General features: G+C 39.5%; 1 protein-coding gene across 6 annotated transcripts in view; it reads right to left on the bottom strand.

Annotated features, from left to right (window-relative positions):
* LOC101397523 (GON-4-like protein) overlaps positions 1 to 25,016 on the bottom strand; it is a 75,528-nt gene that overhangs the window by 25,520 nt on the left and 24,992 nt on the right. For all 6 annotated transcript variants that reach the window (XM_014791972.2, XM_087441951.1, XM_087441948.1 and 3 more), the window contains 9 exons: positions 24,368 to 24,418; positions 23,712 to 23,807; positions 22,240 to 22,359; positions 21,468 to 21,638; positions 16,787 to 16,979; positions 9,716 to 9,817; positions 4,649 to 4,689; positions 3,965 to 4,068; positions 429 to 627 (listed from right to left, as the gene is read on the bottom strand). In XM_014791972.2, coding sequence (XP_014647458.2) covers positions 429 to 627; positions 3,965 to 4,068; positions 4,649 to 4,689; positions 9,716 to 9,817; positions 16,787 to 16,979; positions 21,468 to 21,638; positions 22,240 to 22,359; positions 23,712 to 23,807; positions 24,368 to 24,418 — 1,077 coding nt within the window. The remainder of the gene's footprint in view (positions 1 to 428; positions 628 to 3,964; positions 4,069 to 4,648; positions 4,690 to 9,715; positions 9,818 to 16,786; positions 16,980 to 21,467; positions 21,639 to 22,239; positions 22,360 to 23,711; positions 23,808 to 24,367; positions 24,419 to 25,016) is intronic.

Raw genomic sequence — 25,016 nt, 5'->3', positions numbered from 1 at the left:
AGTTTCGCTTTCTGGAGAGACTATAAGAACACCACTGTATCCAGGTATGAACGTATCAGATGTGTTCCCCTTCAGCAAAATGACAGCACCAGAGGGGAGTTTAACCTCAAACCAGAGGGACTACAACTAGAAAGAAGAAAAAACTACTCTAGCAGTGAAGCTGTTAAATTCAGAACAGATTACTAAGGATTCTTTGAAATCTATAACTCTGAATACTATCAGGGCCCTTACATGCATTCTTGCCTGAGCCATGAGGATATGAACGTGATGACCTTTCAAGGTCCTAACTGATGTGAAGATCCTGTGGTCCTATGGTTTCAGTGAGCATCAAGGCACTTATTCCTGACTTGTTACAAAGCTGCTCATTTTTGGCTTCAGTGTCAGGCCATGGGATGATCCAATATTAACATGACCAAGAAGAGTCTTACCTGCTGCATCTGCTGCTGGAGTCTCCTCCTCTGTGCTGGGTCTAGAATCAGAGTCTGCTGAACTTTCTCACTCTGGGGCTTAACCCTCTCTACCTCCTGCTGCTGTTTGGCTGAAGATTTCTTCATTTTCACCTGTTCGAGCAGCTCCTTCACTGTGCGATGTTGCTCATTTAGCAAGTTGGCCAGTGGTTCCTCAAACCTATTCCCAACAGGGAGATGACTGAATTTGAACATTTCCCTAGGTCCACAACAAATCCAATTCCTTCTAATGGCGGGCTAAGAGAGTTCGAATAATTTCCATCTACTGCTAATCCCCAAATCTCACTTTACCCAACAGGCAAACTCCTAGCCTATCCCAATCTTTCCCCAAAGTTGTTGGCATAGATTCAAATAAGCTGATTTTGAATTGTCCCCACCCCCTTCTTCTACAATCAGTCTTCTAAGTAATATACAAATGAAGGGGAAAGTAAACAAAAATCTGGGAGCAAAGAAACCTCTGGATAACAAAGCAGTCAAGGAGCTAATGGGAACTTGTCATTCTTGCATCATACTGATATTCACATTAATCTGGGACTTGTTCTTTTTTTTTTTTTTTTAAAGATTTTATTTATTTATTTTTTTCCCCTCAAAGCCCCAGTAGATTGTTGTATGTCATAGCTGCACATCCTTCTAGTTGCTGCATGTGGGACACGGCCTCAGCACGGCTGGAGAAGCGGTTCGTCGGTGCACGCCCGGGATCCGAACCCGGGCCGCCAGCAGCGGAGCGCACGCACTTAACCGCTAAGCCACGGGGCCAGCCCTGGGACTTGTTCTTAACAGTGATATAGAATCGTCTCAAAGTACAGCATTTGTTCTCTAATTTACCCATTACTCTCATCCCAGGTCTAGCTTCTCCGATTCTCCCAATCCTATCCATTCAGGCTACCCTGCCTTCTTTTCTTAAAACGTCAGACTTACCAGCATGAAGCAAAAAGGGAATATACTAAAATACATGGTAGTTTAGATGAATAATGAGAAGTTGGTTCAAGTATTACCCTACTAGCCTCCATGAAAATATCTTCTTTCAGCGCTCTGAATTCCCTCTCTGAGTTTCCTAACCCTACCCTCCCACCCCTACCTCCTAAAAGAGAGAACTGTGTCCAGGGCTGAAGCAAGAATCCAAATACTTAGCATGCTAGTTCTGAGGTAGAGGCAGAACAATACACTTAAATATTAAGCACTAGTTGATACCCATGCAATCAGGGTAAGACCTGCTCAAGTAGCTATGACTAGCGGGTTATCCTATTTCAAGAAATCCTCTATACTGTAGTAATAGTTAAATGATAACTTTTTCCAATAGCCTCTGTGGATAAAGATTATGTTTCTTTTTACAGTATTTACTGCAAGTATGGGCAGGAACAGGGTAAAAACCTTAAAGACATGGGACTGTCCTCTGAACAATCTTTACTGAGAACTGAAAACTCTTTGATTATCTGCACTACTAGCAGAGAAACAGAAGAACAGAAGCATAAAAAAAGGAAATAATGCAAAAATAGCCTACACTTGATTTTAGTAAGTATTACTTGGATAGTTGGTAAGGGAAGCACAGATATCTCACTTTCTCCATGATACTTAGTCAAAGATTGAACTAGGTTGGCATTTCCAAATGCAAGAGAAGGAGCAGCCCAAACAGATCACCGAATACCAGAAGGTAACTGAATTTGAACAGGATTTTGTGTGTGTGTGTGTGTGTGGAAGATTAGCCCTGAGCTAACATCCAATGCCAATCCTCCTCTTTTTGCTGAAGAAGATTGGCCCTGGGCTAACATCCATGCCCATCTTCCTTTACTTTATGTGGGACGCCGCCACAGCATGGCTTGACAAGCGGTGCGTCCGTGCGTGCCCAGGATCGGAACATGCGAACCCCAGGCCGCCAAAGCAGAGCGTGTGCACTTAACCACTATGCCACCGGGCCGACCCCTTGAGCAAGGATTTTAAAGAAGTTATATAATTCGCAAATTTAAAAAATTCATAGAAAGAGTTGATTAGTAGAACTGAAATATGTTTATAGATCAAATCCCATTGTAAGAAGTTCCCAGGAGGAATGATTCCATTCTGCTATACCAGAATTTTGTTCTATGAACTATGGCTTAAAATAAATGGATCAAATACAGACTCTCTTTGATAGAGAAATCCTGAAAATGTTCTCAAAAAAAAAAAAAGGAAATATATGAGGTGACAGAAGCGTTAACTCGAAGGGGGAATCCTTTCACAATGTACACGTATATCAAATCATCACGTTGTACACTTTCAATATCTTACAACTGTATTTGTCAATTATACCTCAATAAAGCTGAGATAAAGAAAATCTTGGGGCCGGCCCCGTGGCTTAGAGGTTAAGTGCGCATGCTCCACTACTGGCGGCCTGGGCTCGGATCTTGGGCGCGCACCGACGCACTGCTTCTCTGGCCATGCTGAGGCTGTGTCCCACATACAGCAACTGGAAGGATGTGCAACTATGACGTACAACTATCTACTGGGGGACTGTGGGGGGCCGGGGGAAGGAGGAGGATTGGCAATGGATGTTAGCTCAGAGCCGGTCTTCCTCAGCATAAAGAGGAGGATTAGCATGGATGTTAGCTCAGGGCTGATCTTCCTCACAAAAAAAAAAAAAAAAAAAGACAAGAAAATCTTGAGTTTCATAGTTATATTATGGTATTTACTGTAACGGAATATGACTGATATTCCTGGTTTCTACACATTGGTTAGTAAACCCTGTCTTTCTCACTAAATTGCAAGTTCCCTGAAGGTCTTGCTTTCAGATGGAGCCCAAGTTCTCTAATTAGGCAATGCTGTTAATTAAAACACTGGGCTAATTAGAGGCCATGGGTCTCTTTGCTTTGTTTGCTCCATCCACGGCACAAACCATACTCTGACCTCTAGCCAATCATCTAACAACTGTATGCCACTATTCAGAATGGATAATAACAGATTAAAGTACAGATGGTTTATGTAAATCCATCACAAAAATAGGAGAAAAAATTAAAGCCTCTACTGTCCGGGTGGAGCAACGTAAGTGCCAACTTTATGTGAAGATGGCAGTACATACATTTCAGACTCCAGGGCATTACAGCAGGTGCTTCATGGTTTGCTCAATTAATGCCTAGGTGACTAACAAACTTCCATTAACATTTACTAGATGTTAATGGCGAAGAAGGAAAACAAAAGGGACATACTGGATATTACAATTTTGGGTAGTTTCTGTGGCTGGCCACATAGAGTCCTATACACCTCTCCAGCACCACTCATCTGGAGAAGCTGCTGTGGATGCCAGCTACTGTTTTTTCTCCCTTCCCAAACAGATACAGCTCGGTCTATAGCTGCACTGCCCCATAATAAGGAGATCCATTCACTTGGCACCTAACACTTGCACAGGGCTCTGCATCTTTAGATCAGTAACAGCAGATAGTTAGGGATGGGAAATTATTAACCAAAATTTCTGAAAACCTTTTCAGACATACACTTTTCCTCCATTCTAAGTCTCAGTGGTAGCCTACCGTAGGGCCTGAGGGGTGTTAAAGTTAGGCCGAGGCTCAGCCACACGCTCCTCCTCTTCTGGGCCATCATCTTCCATGTTGGAGAATCCCATCTCATCTTGGAACTGAGGGCAAAGGAAAAGGAGGATTTTCCTGAGGAATGGGCACGTGAAAGTCACTCCAGCAGTGAGCAGGGAACGTCAAGACTATAGTTTACAGAACTTTAATAATGCTGGCACCCAGAAAAAGCTTGCATCAGAACCTTTCTCACCTCAGGGCTCCCACAATCCCACACATGGGATAACTATTATGCCAGGAAAAAAGTCTCTCAATCAGCCCACTTGCAATGGTAAGGACAGAGCACAGATAACTCAAAATGATAGGAAATATCTTTCAAGAGACAAATTTATGAATAAGGTAACTATCTATGCTCAGAATAATCTAACACTATTTTGCAATCTTTAAGGATGCAACAAATGCTAATCGCGGAGGCCATCCAAAAGTTTGCAAGGAAAATTTTGCTAATAACCTACATATGGATAATTAAAGTTTTTTAGTTAGCAAAATTCTCTCCTGAGTGGACTGAAAGGGGAATTGGCTTGGTCAGACCACCTTCTGGAGGGAGGGGCCTTGGGACCAAAGGGCAGAGCTTGCTGGAGAATCCACTATTACCATCTGAGTTCTCACTCGAGGATCACTACTCACAGTTTCAAACAGCTCTTCCATCAGTTCATTCACTTCCTTTTCTGCAAAAAAGCCAAAGAGTATGTTGCTGGCACAAGTTAATTTCATTTTGCAACAAAGCAGAATTCCAAGAGACCATGTATGTTGTTTTCAGCAAGGCATTTGATAAAATCCTCATATCTACCTATCTTTCTTTCATTCAAAAACATTTACTGAACATGAACTATGCCTCAATCTCTGTTCTACATACTTGGGATACAAGACAGAACTAAACAGTCTTACCCTCATGAAGCTTAAATTCTAGTGGGAAGACATACATAAAATGTGAGCTAGATGATTTTACAATAAGGTAAATTCATAGTTTGTTGGTCTATCCTACCGAATGGAGCCAAGAGAGAAATCTCCAGCAGTGTGTCACAGGACCCTGGCTTTGGACCTGAACTATTCAGCAACTTCATCAGTGACTTAGAAGACCTAGAAAACACACTCATCAAATCTGTAAATGATATAAAGCTGGAAAGGATTGCCAGACCAACTGATGACAGATTCAAAATTTTACGTTTTCTCAAACTAATTGGATGGAATATAATGGGGATAAATTTAGTCTTACACTTAGGATTTTCAAAAATCAGTTTCTCAAGTGCATGAAAAGGTGACACGGCTCAGAAACAATTAACCAAAAAAGATGTGAATGTTTTGGTTGACCTCAAGTTCAAGATGACACTGCTGCTGCAAATTAGTGCTCATATCCAAGAAGGCAAGCATATCACTAAACCAGAGCAGTGTCAGACTATGTCTAGAGGACTGTGATCATTTCTATAAAAGCCCTTCTTAAAAGGGCATTAAAAAGATAAAATCCTGGGCCGGCCCGTGGCTTAGCGGTTAAGTGCGCGCGCTCCGCTGCTGGCGGCCCGGGTTCGGATCCCGGGCGCGCACCGACGCACCGCTTCCCCGGCCGTGCTGAGGCCGAGTCCCACGTACAGCAATTAGAAGGATGTGCAGGGCCGGCCCTGTGGCTTAGCGGTTAAGTGCGTGCTCTCTGATGCTGGCGGCCCGGGTTCGGATCCCGGGCGCACACCGACGCACCGCTTCTCCGGCCACGCTGAGGCTGCGTCCCACATACAGCAACTAGAAGGCTGTGCAACTATGACATACAACTATCTACTGGGGCTTTGGGGGGAAAATAAATAAATAAATCTTTTTTTTTTTTTTTTTTTTTTTTTTAAAGATTTTATTTTTATTTTTTGCCCCCAAAGCCCCAGTAGATAGTTGTTATGTCACAGCTGCACATCCTTCTAGTTGCTGTATGTGGGACTTGGCCTCAGGCTGGACAGAGAAGTGGTGCCTCGCTGCGCACCCGGGATCCGAACCCGGGCCGCCAGCATCGCAGCGCGCGCACTTAACCACCAAGCCACAGGGCCGGCCCTAAATAAATAAATCTTTAAAAAAAAAAAAAAAAAGAAGGATGTGCAGCTATGACATACAACTATCTACTGGGGCTTTGGGGGGAAAAATAAATAAATAAAAATCTTTAAAAAAAAAAAAAAAGATAAAATCCAAATGTTGGTGAGGATATCGAGCAACTGGAACTCTAATGTGAATGTAAAACGGAAAGCCACTTTGGAAAAAGGTCTCGTAATTCTCATAAAACTAAGCATACATCGACCCTATGAACAGTGATTCCTCTCCTAGATAGCTGACCCAAGAGAAATGAATATTCATCCACAAAGGCTTGCACAAGAAAGTTCAGAGCAGCTTTAGTCAAGATAGCCAAAAATTAGAGAGAACCCAGATGTCCATCAACACCTGGGGATAGATAAAAAATAAACAAACTGGTAAATTTATACAATGGAATTCTACTCAGCAATAAAAGGGAACAAATTAATGATACGTGCAATATGGATGAATCTCAAAAATATTATGCTGAGTGAAAGAAGGCTTACACAACAGAGCACATACTATATGATTCCATTTATATGAAGTTCTAAAACAGGCAAATCTAGTCCATGATGGAAAAAATCAGAACAGTGGTTGCCTCTGGGGGGATGGTGTGGGAATTGACTTTGAAGAGGCATGAGAGAACTTTCTGAGGTGACAATTCTATATTCTGATAGGAGTCTGGGTTACAGAGGTGTAAGTATGTCAAAACTCATTGAATGGTACACTAAGATTTGTGTAATACATTGTGTATAAATTTACCTAACAAGAGAAATTGTAAAAAAATATTGAGCTCTCATTCATGATATGCATGCTGAGATGTTTAGGAGTGAAGTATACTGATATGTACAACTCACTTTGAAAAGCATCAAAAAAAACATGGATTCATAGATGAATAGAGAGATAGATGAATTATAAAGAATATATATCAAAAGTTAATTACAGAAACTAGATGGTGGGTATATGGGTGTCCACTACACAATTCTTTCAAACTTTTCTGTATGTTTGAAATGTTTCATAATAAAATATAATGGGGAAAACAATTTTTTTTAAATAAAAGCTAGAATCCAGAGTAGGATCCCTTGGGTGTGAGAGGTCTGGAAACTATGGTATTTAGAGAACTGAAGAAACTTGGTATGTTTAGCAAGGGAAAGAAAAAACAGGAAAAGAAACATATTTTACTATGCACATTTTGAAGAAAATTACATTTTTTAGCAACAGAGGACAAATAGGACTATTAACGGTAGATTTAGGTTCAAAAAGGAAAATGTTGGGGGCCAGCCCGGTGGCATAGTGGTGAAGTACGCACGCTCCGCTTTGGCGGCCCAGGGTTTGCAGGTTCAAATCCCTAGCACGGACCTATGCATCGTTCATCAAGCCATGCTGTGGCAGGCATCCCATGTATGAAATAGAGGAAGACTGGCCACAGATGTTAGCTCAGGGCCAATCTTCCTCACCAAAATAAACCACAGAACAGAAAATTTTAATTGAGGAGGCGTTCAAGATTAGGATACACTATAGTAGTGTGAATTGCAGAATTGATGAGCTCCTTGTCACTGGAGGTATCCAGAGACTAAAAGGCACATCAGAGAAGTTGTAAACAAACTCAAGGGGGAGGAAAATATATGACTGCATGAAGCTTTTCAAATTCTGTGATTCTATGTCTTTTAAATTTTTGTCATCCATGTAAGGATAAATTCTCTTAAAGGGATTATACTTAAATATGATAACATCAGACACAAGAGGACAAGCAGTAGGAACAAAATTAAAATTCTATCCTAGTTTTTACTTCTGATCACAGACCTCTATGACTAGAAAGGATGGCCCTTCATTCAGGCATCCCAGAAAAGTTCACTATTTGATTGGCAAATATTGCCAGCATTGTGCAAAATGTTGGCTCTGCAACAATAAACAATACAAAACCCATGAGCAAGTAACAAACAAAAGGAGAGGCAAGTGCATTCCAGGCCAAGAGCTGAACTGAAATGAGGTCTCCTACTTTTCCGCTTCATGCAGAAAATGTTTCATTATCAGCACATGACATTGTGGATCAGTCACTCCTTCCTGCAAGACTCTTCCCTTGATTTCTGATACTAGACTTTCTTGGTTTTCCCCTTACCTTCCTAGATCCTCCTTCACAGTTTTCTCAAAGCCTAAATCCTCAAGCCTTTTCATTCTACACTTTCTCCTTGCTTTCTAGTGCTTTCCTTTCAACGTTTCCCCTAATCTTATTTATCATAACATACCAAAATAAATGGAAGATCTTCATAAAGAAAACGGCATTCTAATCTTACAAACAAGATGAAAGACGAAATAAAGCAACAAAATAGAATATAAGTCCTCAAGGATCGTATTTACATAATTCTCTTTGCACAAAGAATTGCATTATCTAGGTATATAATAAATACTTTTAGATGCTTATAAAGCTTTCTCCATAACCTGATCAAGGGCCAACATCTGACCTTCACTATGTTGTGTATACTATTCCAGTACTATACAGGGTCATGCATACACAATAAAAATCAACAGTTTCTGGGCCGGCTCCGTGGCTTAGCGGTTAAGTGCGCGCGCTCTGATGCTGGCGGCCCGGGTTCGGATCCCAGGAGCGCCCCGAGGCACCACTTCTCCATCCAATGCGAGGCCGAGTCCCACGTACAGCAACTAGAAGGATGTGAACCTATGACATACAACTATCTACTGGGGCTTTGGGGGGAAAAAACTGAATAAATAAAATCTTTAAAAAAAAAAAAAAAAAAAATCAACAGTTTCTGAAATATATGTTTTCCATCATTGACAAAGTAATTTTTAAAACAAATGACTCAAGCCAAGTTATTTAATTGTTTTCAATGCCTCCAATCTTGCTCTCTTTATCCACCAAATCAATACATTAAACCGGTATTAAATCAAAGTGATAGTTCTAAAATACAAATCAGTTCCCTATTGATTTCCTGCTTAAAACTCTTTTGAGCTCTACTTTTTGACAGATCAAAACTCAAATTCAAGGTTCTCCATGATCTGAACACTGCTTTCTTTTCTACCACCATTCACTCACACAACTATACCAAACTACTTACTATTTTCCGAACACATTTATTGTTGTTTCACCATTCCGTGGTTTGCAGATGCTCATATATCTATCTGCAATGTCCCTCTCTGGCCCCATTTGCCAAAAATTTCTTATTCCTCCTTCAAAACTAAGATTAAGACATCTCATCTTGTGACTCCTTCCCTAACCCCTCCCACCCTACTCCATACCATACACTAGGAGATTATACCCTCTTTTAGGCTACTAACAAACCTTATACACAAACTATTACAGCCCCTATCACTTTGTATTATAATTTTTTCTGTTTGTATCCCCCTACTAAGCTGATGTCCTACAGGGCAGAGGCTATATCTTATTCATTGTGGTATCCAAGTACAATCTGTGCCAAATGTTGGACTCAATACATGACTGTGGAATATATAATATTCCTGATAGGCTTCCTGAATATATACATAAATTTAAAGAATTATAGAAATAAATGGGTAGAGGAAGCTTAAATGTCTTAACTTAAATGGGCTGCAAACTTCACCCTCAAAAATCTACAAAGTAAACAAAGGTAGATGTGGAGCAGTCAAGAGCAGGACTCATAGTAAACACAGACTCACTGGTGATTCTCACTGCCCGGTCAGTGCGGAAATCCTCTGTGTCTGGTTCATCAAGATCTTCCAGGAAATTATATTCTGGATCATCATCATCATCTGCTTCATCTAAGAAAAAAAATGGATCAGACACTTATTCCCAACTCTGAACTCATATCTCTGGTGAAAACTTAAGATTTTCAGCACTATAAGAATCTGTTCCAATAAAGCATAGTCTTAAGTTTTTAAATAACATACTTTTTTCCTCAGTGCCTTTGCACAGGTCATTTCCCACAGCTGACTCTCATCTCACCTATTCTCTCCAATAAGCCAAGTTCCTTCCTTCCTTCAAACAAGACTTAAATCTCTCAAAGCGCAACAAAAGCCGGAAAACTGAACATAATTTATCTCAGTAATCCCATTTTGAGTAGTGCATCTCATGAAAATAATACTTTTGTAAAACTATTTACACAAAGGCATTGATAAGAAAAAAGGAAGGGGCCAGCCCAGTGGCGTAGTGGTTAAGTTTGCATGCCCTGCTTTGGCAGCCTGGGGTTCGCAGGTTTGGATCCTGGCCACGGACCTACACACCACTTATCAAGCCATGCTGTGGCAGGCGTCCCACATATAAAGTAGTGGAAAATGGGCATGGATGTTAGCCCAGGGCCAATCTTCCTCAGCAAAAGGAGGAGGATTGGCAACAGACGTTAGTTCAGGGCTAATCTTCCTCACCAAAAAAAAAAGAAAGAAAGAAAAAAAAAGAAAAAAGGAAGACCCTAATTCCCAATAATTAGAGAATGACTATAATTACAATGCTTTAGTATAAAATAGTAAAGACATAGAAAATGTAAACATATAACCACTCTATAAATATTCAATACATGCATGACAAAAGTACAATACAACATACACATAATAATCATAAGTATGAAAAATTATGTCCCTACAACATGACCGAGAAATAACTAAAACTATACAAAAATAATAAACATACGTTATGTTAAGGCATAGAAATATGGGTATTTTTCTCCCTCATAATTTTCTCTAATGCTGATGCTATGCTATCTTTTCGATTCCTAAATAAAAATTGTGAAGGATTCACTGAATTATGGAATTGTTATATGAAGGTGATATTTTTCCCAGGACAACTTTAGATCAGTCCCATCTAATAGAACTTTCTGCAATGACAGAAATGTTCTACATATGCATTGTACAATAATGGTAGCCACTAGTCACACGTGGCAAATGAGAACTTGAAACGTGGCTAGTGCAACTGGGGAACTAAATTAAAACAAAAAACAAAAAACATCTACGATGACAACACAGTAGTCCCCCTTATCTGCAAGGGATATATTCCAAGGTCAGTGGAAACTGCGGATAGTACCAAACGCTATATATACTATGTTTTTTCCTACACATACATACCTATGATAAAGTTTAATTTATAAATTAGGCACAGTAAGAGATTAACAATAACTAATAATAAAATAGAACAATTATAACAACATACTGTAATAAAAGTTACCATAGATCTTAGCAACCTCAGCATATAATTTTTTTTCTTTACTTATTAAGTCAAGAACTTTCACCTTTGCACTTATAGGATGCACTTTACGGCTTCTCTTTGGCATATCTGAATTGTGCATCACTACTCTTGGGCTTTGGGGCCATTATTAAGTAAAATAAGGGTTACTGGAACACAAGCACTGCGATACTGCCAGAGTAGATCTGATAACTGAGCTGGCTACTAAGTGACTAAGCGGGCACATAGCGTATACAGTGTGGACGTGCTGGACAAAGGGATGATTCAAGTCCTGGCGGGACAGAGTGGGTCAGTGCAAGATTTCACCATGCTACTCAGAATGGTGCGCAATTTGAAACTTACAAATTGTTTATTTCTGGAACTTTCCATTTAATATTTTCAGATTGTGGTTGGCGTGGGTAACTGAAACTGTGAAAGCAAAACTGCACATAAGGGGGACTACTGTAACTAAATTCCTTACTATTACACAGCCACTAAACAAGAGAGGGAGATCTCTATGTATTACAATGGAAAAATGTCTAAATTATATTGTTAAGTGAAAGAAGCAAGTTGCAGATGCAGAACAATATATAGAATATGATTCCTTTCTTGGAAAAAATATTGTTATCTGAGATAAACGTGCTTGATTGAATATACAGAAAATATCTAGAAAGTATTAATAAAGATTCAAGGATAGAACTCTTACTTTTCACTTTGTACCATTCCACAATGTTTTAATTTTTCATAATAAATATCTTTCATTAAAAATAAAAATACAGGGGCCGGCCCCGTGGCTTAGCGGTTAAGTGCGCGCGCTCCGCTGCTGGCGGCCCAGGTTTGGATCCCGGGCGCGCACCGACGTACTGCTTCTCCAGCCATGCTGAGGCCGCGTCCCACACACAGCAACTAGAAGGATGTGCAGCTATGACATACAACTATCTACTGGGGCTTTGGGGGAAAAAATAAATAAAATTATAAAATAAATAAATAAATAAAAATAAAATAAAAATAAAAATACATACACACACATTTTTGATTCACAATCATTGGAAAATCTGTACTGATTAACCCCCAATATAACCTGATATTCTTTATTCAACATCTATACTCAGTTTATAATATATTAATTTGCATTGTTTATACATAGCTATTTAAAAGTCAAGTCTTCTTCATCCATTTGTGGGTTTATCTCCCCAATAAAAATTCTTTAAATCCTTAGGAATGGAATCCTGTCTTCCTAATCTCTATAGTACTTTCTATATAAGTCTCTTCATAAACATTGCTTTACCAACATTGCTGAATGATGAAAGCTTTGGGAAAAGCCTATAACACATGGGTAGTGCATGCAGGTTTGGACCCCCATCTGTTTGGGTGCAAGAACTACAATAGACAGCTTCTGCCCACACCACACAAATGGGTCAGCCAATATTCTCAGAGCACTCATTTGGCAAACATGGTGAAAAATCACTTAGGAAGGTTTCTTCTGAGTTCTGCTTAGCTTTTAGTACCTTGGTGGTAGAATCTGCCCTCTGGGTCTAATTACTTTTTTGACTGATTAACAATGTCAGCATCTACCCAGCTGATCTCAGTTTGGTGTACTCCTCCAGAGCGGCCTCTTAATTATATTTTGCAAATGAGACTTTTACTTTTAATAATATGCAGATCAGATGGTACTAGGAACATGTGAAAATAGCCACATAACGCTACAAAAACAGATCAGCATATGGCTAAAGTTTGGTACTGGCATCTATATCCAGCATCATTTCCTATTTATCAGCACCCAGTAAATTCAGCTAGTAAATCTGGGGTCCAACCTACTCTAGTTACTGGCTCTGTGTTCTCCTTTTTTAATCTGTCCTAATGAGAAAACAAAAAAATACTGACTTTTAAAGAAAGGATTTTCACTCTCCTCACTAACCATTATTCCATTTCCTCAATCAACCCTTATCATACACTCTTACTTCTCCCAGACCACTAGTTTCCATTCTTTAGGATACACAAGAATTAGACCCCTAGAGCATACCTATTAGAGATTCTGACTCAGTAGATACGGGGTGAGGCCCTGGAATCTGTATCTTTAACTAACACCACTCAACACACACATCCTTTCACTCTTTGATTCTGATTCAAGTTCTAGAGACCATATTATGAGAAACACTGCCCTAGAGTCCCCAAATCCTGACAGCCAACTCTATCTGGCCTTTCCTCCTCAACAGCTACCATCCCAGCTCTTTCAACCACGGTGATAAAAATCAGGGCACCAGGGCCGGCCCCGTGGCTTAGCGGTTGGGTGCTTGCGCTCCGCTGCTGGCGGCCCGGGTTCGGATCCCGGGTGCGCACCGACGCGCCCCTTCTCTGGCCATGCTGAGGCCGTGTCCCACATACAGCAACTAGAAGGATGTGCAGCTGTGACATGCAACTATCTACTGAGGCTTTGGGGGAAAAATAAATAAATGAAATTATTAAAAAAAAAAAAAAAAAAAAAAAAAAAAAAAAATCAGGGCACCAAAGCTGCTGCCACTGATAAAGCTATGAGAACCCGACTTAATTACTGTCAATATTTTGTCTCAGCTTAGGTCTAAGGACAAAAACCAGAGCTTGCTTATGAAGAGTCATAACTACTTAAAAAATGCTTTAATGTCTCCTGAGACTTCTTTGATTGAGACATGTTCCTAGAATATTAAACTGGGTTCTAGTCCTAGCAGTACAACAAACTGATTCTGTAACACTGAGCAACACAATAAATTTCTCTAGAGATTTCTACAAAATGCATAGAACTGTCTTTGTCCCTGTTAATTCCTATCTGCAGAGATTTTGAGCTTTGGTGTCATGGACCTTGAGGTGGGTTGACAGAAAAAGGAAGTGCCAATAAATGAACTTCAAAAGATTTATAAATCCCCCAAAAAGTCACATGAAAAAAATTTCATGTATGTAGATCTATACATTTTTCTGGGGAGATGCTGCATAGCTTTCATCAGATTCTCAAAAGGGTAAGTAATGGAACAGCCAGAAGCTTAAAGTCCTATCAGAAAGACTAATGGGATGATATATCAGTTGTTGATTATTAAGGAACTGATTCTCCAGTTTGTATGTCAATGACTCAGCTTCCAATTTCATCGTTTTCTCCTTCATACGAGTTTGCGCATTTTGTCGCTTACCAGCACTTCTGCCATAAAGGGTGAGTGGAAAAGAAAAATGGTAAAATTCAAACCAATTTGCTTCTTGTTATCTATCTTTTCTAAATTCTTCCTAATGCCACATTAACATGGAAAACCAAAAGGTAATTTCGTATTCGAAAACTCTTTAGAGATGCACAGCAAACTATTATCAATGATCCCTCTGGGGCATGAAACTGTAATTAAGGAAAGGGGCTTTAATAGTTTTCTTAATACAATATTTGATTTCTTTACACCAAGCTTATATTACTCTTATAATACAGAAAATAAGAGAAAACTCTTGGGAGGATATATCCTACAGAACCCATAGTACATATTATCTCATGTCACTTCTACCCAACTGCCTTCTCTCCTCAGTGTCACTGTTGTTAAATATCTTTCAAAGGTCCATCTCAATTACCACTTCTTTCATATAGCTGTCTCCGATCATCCTAAACAAGAATTTTTTCTTTCTCTTCTAAGAGGTTAGAACAGCATTTATGCCCCTTTTATGGTGTACCTGAGTTTATTCAACTTCATTCGTCTAAAATGTATTGTGCATCTAACAATGGACCAGGCACCATTCATAGATGTTGTACTCCCTGACAAAATGATTATGCTCCTTTACTCTCATAGATCCTAGCACAATGCCTTGTAAAAGGAAAGTACTCAATAAACATTTGCCAAATGACATACAATATAATTATTAATAGCTTTATAAGGTACATCCAAGGACTTATTTTCTTTCATTCACTTATCCTGACTTATTCCTAGCCTTACCTACCCAAATATTTACTCAGTCTATTCCCATCCAAACTATTGTGTTCTCTTATTTATCTTAAACCACTATTCTTTTCAACACATAAATCTTATGGTTTTTAGAAGACAGGGAAAAGAATAAAGATGTGCTCTGCAAGTTGGCTATAATTAGATTTGATAGGACATGATCTGATCCAGAAATAGGAGGAATGAATTTGGCTACAGATTAAAGTGAGATAGTGGATGACTCTGTTCACATAAAAATGCAAGTAAGACCCTGACCTTGGTTCAGTTACATACCTTTTTTAAAAAAGTGTGAGTCTTCTACAACACAACTAATAAGAATATTCTGGTCACTCCCCACTCAAGGGAGTCAAAAGGAAACAATAATAACAAAATCGCCCTGATTCCATAAAAAGAATGTGACAACATGTGGAATCACTACAAACTAAGTCAATCTTCTATACTTCTAAATCTAGAGAAATTTTTTGTACAAAATGATGAATGATGCCTGATTTCCACTACAGTACACTTAAAAAAAATCACCAAAGACAACTTTAATAATGTTTATTTCACTGTATTAAAGTAAGAACTTTTACTTATATTCTAAAACAAATAAGGATTACAGTAGGGATTCTTACACCATGTATGCCTGTAGTCAGCATTGTTTTTTGTCTGATCAATACTCCTTCCCCACTTCTGGAATCATCATCACTTCTTTTAGGTAACTGCCTACTCCAATCACATTGTTCTATGAGGTGCTGCCAATCACAGGACTCTATGCTGAAAGAGTCTCCTTATCAACCCCATGCGATGCCAACAGAGTACGCATGTGATCAAACCAAGCCCTTCTGAGTTTTTCCCCGGGATTTCTCTTTTTTGTGTGTGTGAGGAAGATCAGCCCTGAGCTAACATCTGACGCCAATCCTCCTCTTTTTTCTGAGGAAGACTGGCCCTGAGCTAACATCCGTGCCCATCTTCCTCTACTTTATATGGGACGCCGCCACAGCATGGCTCAACAAGCAGTGCGTCGGTGCGCACCTGGGATCCAAACTGTCGAACTCCCGGGCTGCCGCAGCGGAGCGCGCACACTTAACTGCTTGCGCCACCAGGCCAGCCCCTCCCCTGGATTTTTCAAACTGGAGCCTGTAGAAGAGAGTCCTTTTGATGTGGGAACAAAGCAAGAAGTAAATGGTGTGTTTATGACCATAGTTCCAGCCTTGTAGGAAAAAACAGGGTACCAAATGGAGTTGACTAACAAAAAAGAAGTAGAGATGACAGCTGGGGGAGAGGGAGGGAGGGTCTTCACAGTGCCTCAATTCCACTGCAGGTTTTTCTGCTCTTCCCAAAGTCTGACCATAAGCATGTGAGAGTTAGGATTCTTTCACCTGTATCACAAAGAACCTTAACTAACACAATAATCTTTGAGTGAATCAATGCACTCTCATGAAATCAGGGGAGGATTCTTAGCATTCAAAAGATTCCTCAAAAGATTCTTAACCAAAAAAGGAGAGGAGGTTTAACCACTGACTTAAAGTAAATTGTCAGATAGATACAAAATTAAATTCAATTAACCAAAAACACGCCTTTAAGCTTCTAACTAATGAAAATTTTACCATAGAGATAATAGAGTAGATAATAAATGTAAACAAAACCACTTACCTTCATTCCCCACATCATCATTCATGAGTCCCCCCAGCCACATCTTCCAGTCCTCATCATCTGCTGTATTGGGGTCATACATGTCTGGGGTGATGTCTGGAGCTTGGAGCTCTGCCTCTAGTTGCCCCAAGGGAACATCTTTCAGAGGCATCTTAGAGCGGGTTCGAAATGCAATGAGACTGTCATCCATGGGCTAGCCAATGGAGAAGGATAAAAACATGTCACAGAATGCCTAATGCTTTCAAATTCTCCAAACCTCATCATGTCCTGTGTGCTTCTCTTCTTAGCTCAAACCAACAAAGTCTCTTCTCTGAACAATTTGGGTTTATTATTCTTTGTCTGAGAAACTTTAAGGACAAGGACATCAGTTTTAAAACCAACATTTCAGGAACATTTATAACAGCTTTATTGAGATATAATTTACGTACGATAAAATTCACCCATTTAAAGTGTATAATTGAGTGGATTTTACTATATTCACAGAGTTGTGTGACCATCACCACTATCTAATTCTAGAAGATTTTCATCACCCCAAAAAGAAATCCCATTGCCATTAGCAGTCACTCCCCATTCTCCCTTGCTCCCAGTCCCTAATAACCACTAATCTACTTTCTGTCTTAAAGACAGAAATCCTTAGAGGATTTGCTTATGCTGGACATTTTAGATAAATGGAATCACACAACACGTGGCCTTTTGTCTCTGGCTTCTTTTACTTAGCATGTTTTCAAAGTTTATCCACTTTATAGCATATATCAGTACCTCATTCCTTTTACTGCATAATAATATTCCATTATACGGATATACCATGGTTGCTTTATCTATTTATCAGTTCAAGAAAATTTGGGTTGTTTCCATTTGGCGGCTATTATGAATAACACTGCTATGAACATTTGCATACACATTTTCGCATGGACATATGTTTTCAATTCTCTTGCAGTGGAACTGCTGGGTCATATGGTAATTATGTTTAACTTTTTGAGGAACCACCAAACCATTTTCCAAAGTGGCTCCACCATTTTACATTCCCACCAGCAACATATGAGGATTCTACATTTCCCCAAATCCTTGCCAAAATTTGCTATTGTCCATCATTTTTTTATTATAGCCATCCTAACAGGTATGAAATGGTATCTTGTAGTTTTGACCTGCATTTTCCTAATGACTAACGATGTTGAGCATCTTTTCATATGCTTATTGACCATCTGTATATCTTCTTTGGAGAATTGTCTATTCACATCCTTTGCCCATTTTTGAATTGGGTTGTCTTTTTGTAGTTGAGTTATAAAAAGAGTTTATTATATATTATGGATACAAGCCCCTTATTGGATATGTGATTTGTAATTATTTTCTCCCATTCTGTGGATTGTCTTCATTTTCTTGATGGTATCCTTAGAAGCACAAAACTGTTGCATTTTGATGAGGCCCAATGTATCTATTTTTTTTTGTCACTTGTGCTTTTGGTGTTATATCTAAGAAACTATCGTCTAAGCAAAGGTCACAAAGATTTACTCCTATGTTTTCTTCTAAGAGTTTTAGCTCTTACATTTAGGTCAATTCATCTATTTTGAGTTAATTTTTGTGTGTGGTGTGAAGTAAGGGTCCAACTTTATATTTTCGCATGTGGATTTCCAGCTGTTCGAGCACCGTTTGTTGAAAAGACTATTCTTTCCCCATTAATTGGTCTTGGCACACTTATCAAATATCAACTGACCGTAAATGTAAGGGTTTACTTCTGGACTCTCAATTCTGATCCATTGATCTATATGTCTATTCTTATGCCAGTACCAGACTGTCTTGATTACTGTAACTTTGAAATCAGGAAGTGCAGACCTCCAACTTTGTTCTGTTTCAAGATTGTTGAGGCTATTGTGGGTCCCTTGCATTTCCATATGAATTTTAGGATAAGTTTGTCAATTTCTGTGAAAAAAAGCAGCTGGGATTTGTATAGGGATTGCACTGAATCTGTAGATCAAGTTAGGAAGTTCTTCCTACTGCAACAATCTCCTAACAGATTTCTCTGTTTCTTGCTCTCCTATAGCCCATTTCCTACATACACCTTAACCGAAAAGAAATTTTTAACATTAATCAGAAAATATCACAAAAAGCTTTCTGACATGTTAAAAATAAAATCTAAACTCCTTATCATGGTTTTCCAAGACCCTCATGATCTAGCTCTTGCCTAGCTTTCTGATCTCACTACTACTCTCTCCCATGATTCATTCCTATGCTTCAGCTAGTTTCTGTCCTTTGACATGACAAAACTGTTCCCATCTTAGGGACTTGAATGTGTTGTTTCCTCTATATGGAACACTTTTTCCCCAAATCTTTTAGATGTCTGGCTCATTCTCATTCATATCTCACTTAAATGTCACCTCCTCAAGGTTTTTTTTGATCATCCCATGTAAAGTACTCTGATAGGCACTACCTTATGTCCTTGTTCTTATTTACTTTACAGTACTTACCACTATCTGAAATCATTTATGTGGTTTTTTTTTTTTTAATTTTATTTATTATTTTTTCTTCCCCCAAAGCCCCAGTAGATAGTTGTATGTCATAGCTGCACATCCTTCTAGTTGCTGTATGAGGGACACGGCCTCAGCATGGCCGGAGAAGTGGTGCGTTGGTGCACGCCCGGGATCCGAACCTGGGCCACCAGCAGCGGAGCGCGCGCACTTAACCACTAAGCCACGGGGCCAGCCCCATTTATGTGTTTATGGTCTCTCTCTCCAATAGACTATAAGCTCCAAGAGCAAAGACCTTTTCCATCTCATACAACTGTTATGCCCCAACTTCAATCATTCAGTACGTGTATGAATAAATAGTTATATAAAACACTATTACCCCTAAACACTAGTATTTATTCACTCCAAAGCAGGGTGATTAAATTAAACGACCCTTTCAGAGCTGCTCCATTCAATATTCTGTTTTTAAATTTCGGGACAAACATTTTTCATTGACATACAAGACTGGTGGGGAAAACTTAGAACATTAAAAAGAACTGGTTAAATGATGGAATTTAGAAAGTCGTCATTTCACAATGAGCATAGTAATAACTGTTTCAAGCAATAAGCAATGGATGCTAAAATTAGGAGGTAAAAAGATGTTTGGCCTCAAGTATATCTATATCCCCATAAGATACAAACTAATTTAGAAATGAAAAAATAATAATTTTACAGTAAGGAAATCAAGCAAACACCACCTTAATCAAAATTAACATGACAGATGTCATGTGCCTTCTGATATGATTAACTGAAAAAAGACATATCACTTCTGTGGTATTTATGCCAAAAGGGCATGAGCTGAATCTAATTATGAGGAAATATCAGAAAAATCAAAATTGAGGAACATTCTGTAAACTAATTGGTCTACCTGGTTAAAAAATGTCAAGGTCGGGCCGGCCCCGTGGCTTAGCGGTTAAGTGCGTGCGCTCTTCTGCTGGCAGCCCGGGTTCGGATCCCGGGCGCGCACCGACGCACCGCTTCTCCGGCCATGATGAGGCCGCGTCCCACATACAGGAACCAGAAGGATGTGCAGCTATGACATACAACTATCTACTGGGGCTTTGGGGGAAAAAAATAAATAAAAAATTAAAAAAAAAAAAAAATGTCAAGGTTATGAAAGACAAAGAAAGAATGAGAAACTGTTCCAGATTAAAAGAGACTAAGAGACAAGATAACTGGGCCGGCCCTGTGGCTTAGTGGTTAAGTGCGTGCGCTCCGCTGCTGGCGGCCTGGGTTCGGATCCCGGGCGTGCACTGACGCACCGCTTCTCCAGTCATGCTGAGGCCGTGTCCCACATACAGCAACTAGAAGGATGTGCACCTATGACATACAACTATCTACTGGGGCTTTGGGGGAAAAAAATAAATAAATAAAATTAAAAAAAAAAATAATGCAAGAGACAAGATAACTAAATACAACATGCAATCCTGGATTGGATCCTGAATCAGGAAAAAAATTTTTTTCCTTTGCTATAAAGGATATTATTGGGATAATTGGTAAAATCTAAATAACGACTTTAATAGATTAGATATTACTGTATCCTTATTTTCATAACCAAATATCCTCATTGTTAGGAAATACACACTGAAGTATTTACGTCTAAAAGAGCATCATGAGGGCCAGCCCCGTGGCTTAGCAGTTGGGTGTGTGCGCTCCGCTGCTGGCGGCCTGGGTTCGGATCCCGGGTGCGCACCGACACACCGTTTCTCTGGCCATGCTGAGGCCGCGTCCCACATGCAGCAACTAGAAGGATGTGCAACTATGATGTACAACTATCTACTGGGGCTTTGGGGGAAAAAAATAAATAAATAAAATTAAAAAAAAAAAGAGCATCATGACTGTAACATACTCTAAAGTGATTCATGAAAAAAAAAATATGTGTATAGGGAGAAAATGATAAAGCAATTGTAGCCAAGGTTAATATTTGGGGAATCTGGCTGAAGTTTGTTCCTATGTTCCACATTTAAAAATGCTCTCTGTCACACACCCTATTCCTTCTTAGGAGCTGCCATTCTTACATTAAAATAGCACAAACCAAATAGAGTATCAAAAACAAACAATTTCATGACTCTTACTTATTATATCAGAATTTAATATCTTCCCCTCTCCCTTCCCAACTTGAGCAACAACTAAATTACTCCATTTGACTTTCTCAGTGATTTAGAGTTATAAATGTTTACCTGGAAAGAATCCATGCAGACTGGACTGGAAGCCAGTTCCTCATCCACGGCATGCAACTTCTCCATGAAAGTACTATCCTTGGTCTGTTTGGGCTTGGGCGGGGGCGGGGGCCCCATGGGCACTACCTCAGCGCTGATGTGCCTGATGGCAGGTGTGGTGACTTTCTCAGCCTGATTAAAAAAGGCAACTACATTAACAAATGAAAGGGAGAGAGAGGGGGAAGAAAAAAGAAAAAAAAAGGGGGGGAAAGAAAGGCACGTTTTTCATATGCTAGTGATCTTTCCCTTCTCATCTAGATAGACGTACATAAAAACAAAGGCAGTACCGTGTAATTAATCTAATTAGGTTTCATCCTACTTCCAAGGAAGCCAACAGGATGCTACTTAGGTTACCAAAAGCAGGAAATCTAATAAAAATGGCTTTAGGACAATACTAGAAAACAGGTATGAAAGAAGAGAAGGGTAGAAGAAAAGAAAGAAACTTTGCTAGTCACTCATATTTGGCCCCTTAATGAGAACTCAGAAGCTCTCAGCCTATCACTGAGTTCCAGTTTTCTCTTAACTGTTCATTGACTTAAGGGACTTTAAAATCTGAACAGCTGTAACCAGTCACAGATACTGAGAAGATAATGGCATAATTACTGATCTTGAATCATCTTTGGCAAAGGATGACAGCTCAGAATCATCACAGATAAATAATTTACTTATACAGTTAAATAATCTACTTATACAGTTATCTCGAACTTATCTTTTTCATATGATGCATACTTACCTCTGATAATATGCTACTCTCCTCATCTGTTTCAGTCATCTCAGAAGACTGTCTCAGTCTGGATTTCTTTGCCCCACGTGGAGATGAAGCAGTGCTTTCAACATCACTTTCCAATAAACTCTACAAAACAAATCCAGTTCACTTTTATATTTATGCCCCTACCTCATTCCACTGAGTTTGAAGTATCTCAAGAGAACAATCACAAAATATCAATCATTCAACTAGTCAGAGTAAGAGAAAAATAAAATTTAAATAGAAGCTTTAATATTCTGAAGGTGTGGACAGGGATCAGATCACTATCCTCAACAGGACTGCAACTTTGTAAAATTGTATGGCATTGGTTTAAGATCCTTTTACAAACAAGTTAAAGAATACATTAAGAGGGCCGGCCCCGTGGCTTAGTGGTTGGGTGCACGCGCTCCACTGCTGGTGGCCCGGGTTCGGATCCCGGGCATGCACTGACGCGCTGCTTCTCCAGCCATGCTGAGGCTGCATCCCACATGCAACAACTGGAAGGATGTGCAACTATGACATACAGCTATCTACTGGGGCTTTGGGGGAAAAATAAATAAATAAAATTATAAAAAAAAAAAGAATACATTAAGAAACAGAATATTACACAGTGATAAAAATCAACAAACTCTAGCTATAAGCAACAGTATAGATGAATCTCAAAGGATTAATGTTGAACCAAAAAAAGAGCCAGACACATGGGGCTGGCCCTATGGCGTAGCAGTTAAGTGCGCGTGCTCTGCTGCTGGCGGCCCGGGTTTGGATCCTGGGTGTGCACCTACTCACCGCTTGTCAGGCCATGTTGTGGCAGTGTCCCACATAAAGTGGAAGAAGATCAGCACGGGTGTTAGCTCAGGGCCAGTCTTCCTCAGCAAAAAGAGGAGGATTGGCATGGATGTTAGCTCAGGGCTGATCTTCCTCACAAAACAAAAGCCAGACACAAAAGAATACTACATACACTATGGGTTCATTTATATCAGGTTCAGAAACAGTAAAAAACTGAACCATAGTATGTAGACCTGCATATTTAGGTGATATAACCATAAAGAAAAGCAAGGAAGTAATTACCAAAAAGTCAGGAGAGCGGTTATCCAGCAGTTATAGCAAGAAGTGACTGTGATTAGGTAGGGCATATAAGGAGTGTCCTGGCAATGTCACATTTAATGACTTCGGAGGAAATTTCATGAGAAGTAGTAGCTTTATAATTATTTAAGCTGTATATTTTTATTCTATACATAGTTCTGAATTTATCTGTGTGTTATATTTCATAATACAAGATGTGAGAAAATTAAGGGAGTATGAAGAGGAGAAAACACCTCACTGTCTTGGACTTATGCAAAGAAATGAGTAGAAAAAAGAACTGTTTCAATCCTCTCTACAGAACAGGTGACATCACTCTGCCTTACTGAGCCAAATTTTTTCTGTATTACCAACTAACACTCACAAGGGTAACCACTGACCTCTTCAGCAGTCTCATCTTCTTCTTCATCATCTGGCTGGTACTCTTCATCTGAGGAATCATCTTCTTCAAGGTGGATGTCCACAAACTGAGGAGGCTACATAGGTACAATTACAGAAAGAAATGAAGTAATAGGAAACATAAACCATATGTATTTGGAAAATAAGGGGACGAAAGCAAAGCAGGAAAAAAAAATCCTAAGAGCACAATGAGCTGCTAAAGCAAGATACAAGAGGCAGGGTTTAAAGAGATTCCTAACATGAGAATCAAACCTAAGAGTAATGAATGGAAAAAAACAAAGCTGGGATTAAAGCAAGAAGATAGGTCCAACTAAAGCAAGAAGGTAGGGCCGGCCCCATGGCTTAGCGGTTAAGTGCGCGCGCTCTGCTACTGGCGGCCCGGGGTTCAGATCCCGGGCACGCACCGACGCACTGCTTCTCCGGCCATGCTGAGGCCGTGTCCCACATACAGCAACTAGAAGGATGTGCAACTATCTACTGGGGCTTTGGGGGAAAAATAAATAAATAAAAATTAAAAAAAAAAAAAAAGCAAGAAGATAGGTCCAAAAAAAGGTAACAAATAGAAAGGAAGTACTTAGGTTTCAAAACTGAAGGAGTCTTTGTGGAAAAGAATAAGAATTACCTCTTCCAAGTTTACCTTAATTTCATTGGCCTTCTTAATTGGTGAAATATTCCATGTTGGAATTACCTACCAATAAAGAATATAAATAATTACGTTCTCTTAACTGAAATAGACTTTTTCATTTTTACTTCCTCTTTACCATTACAAAGAGCCATCTACCTAACACACAGCTGCAGTGACCAAGGGGTATTGATTATCCCTGAGAGTATACTCTCAAATACCTGTCAGAGCATGACAGAAGAAAAGGAGAGAAGAATCTATTTCTATCATTAGCAATTCTGCCTTAAACCTAGTAAGACCCTGTATTATCTATAAATGGAGAGCGTCTGTCTCGCCTACTTATATCACAGCTTGGGTTCACACAGAATAATGAATGTGAAAATTACTTGTAAACTACAATAGTACACAAACACAAGATACTATAGGTGATAGTAGCCTTTTTTTTTTTTTTTTTTTTTTGCTGAGGAAGATTAGCCCTGAGCTAACAGCTGTGCCAATCTTCCTCTATTTTGTATGTGGGACACCGCCACAGCCTGGCTTGATGAGCAATGCGTAGGTCCACGCCCGGGATCCCAACCAGCAAACCCCAGGCCACCGAAGTGGAGCATGAACTTAACTACTATGCCACCAGGACAGCCCCAGAATGTGCATTTTTAATAAGCAC

This window comes from Ceratotherium simum, chromosome 2 (assembly GCF_057802395.1).
Source record: "Ceratotherium simum simum isolate JZ-2026a chromosome 2, ASM5780239v1, whole genome shotgun sequence".
NCBI lineage: Eukaryota > Metazoa > Chordata > Mammalia > Perissodactyla > Rhinocerotidae > Ceratotherium > Ceratotherium simum.
This window is presented reverse-complemented; position numbering and strand designations above follow the sequence as displayed.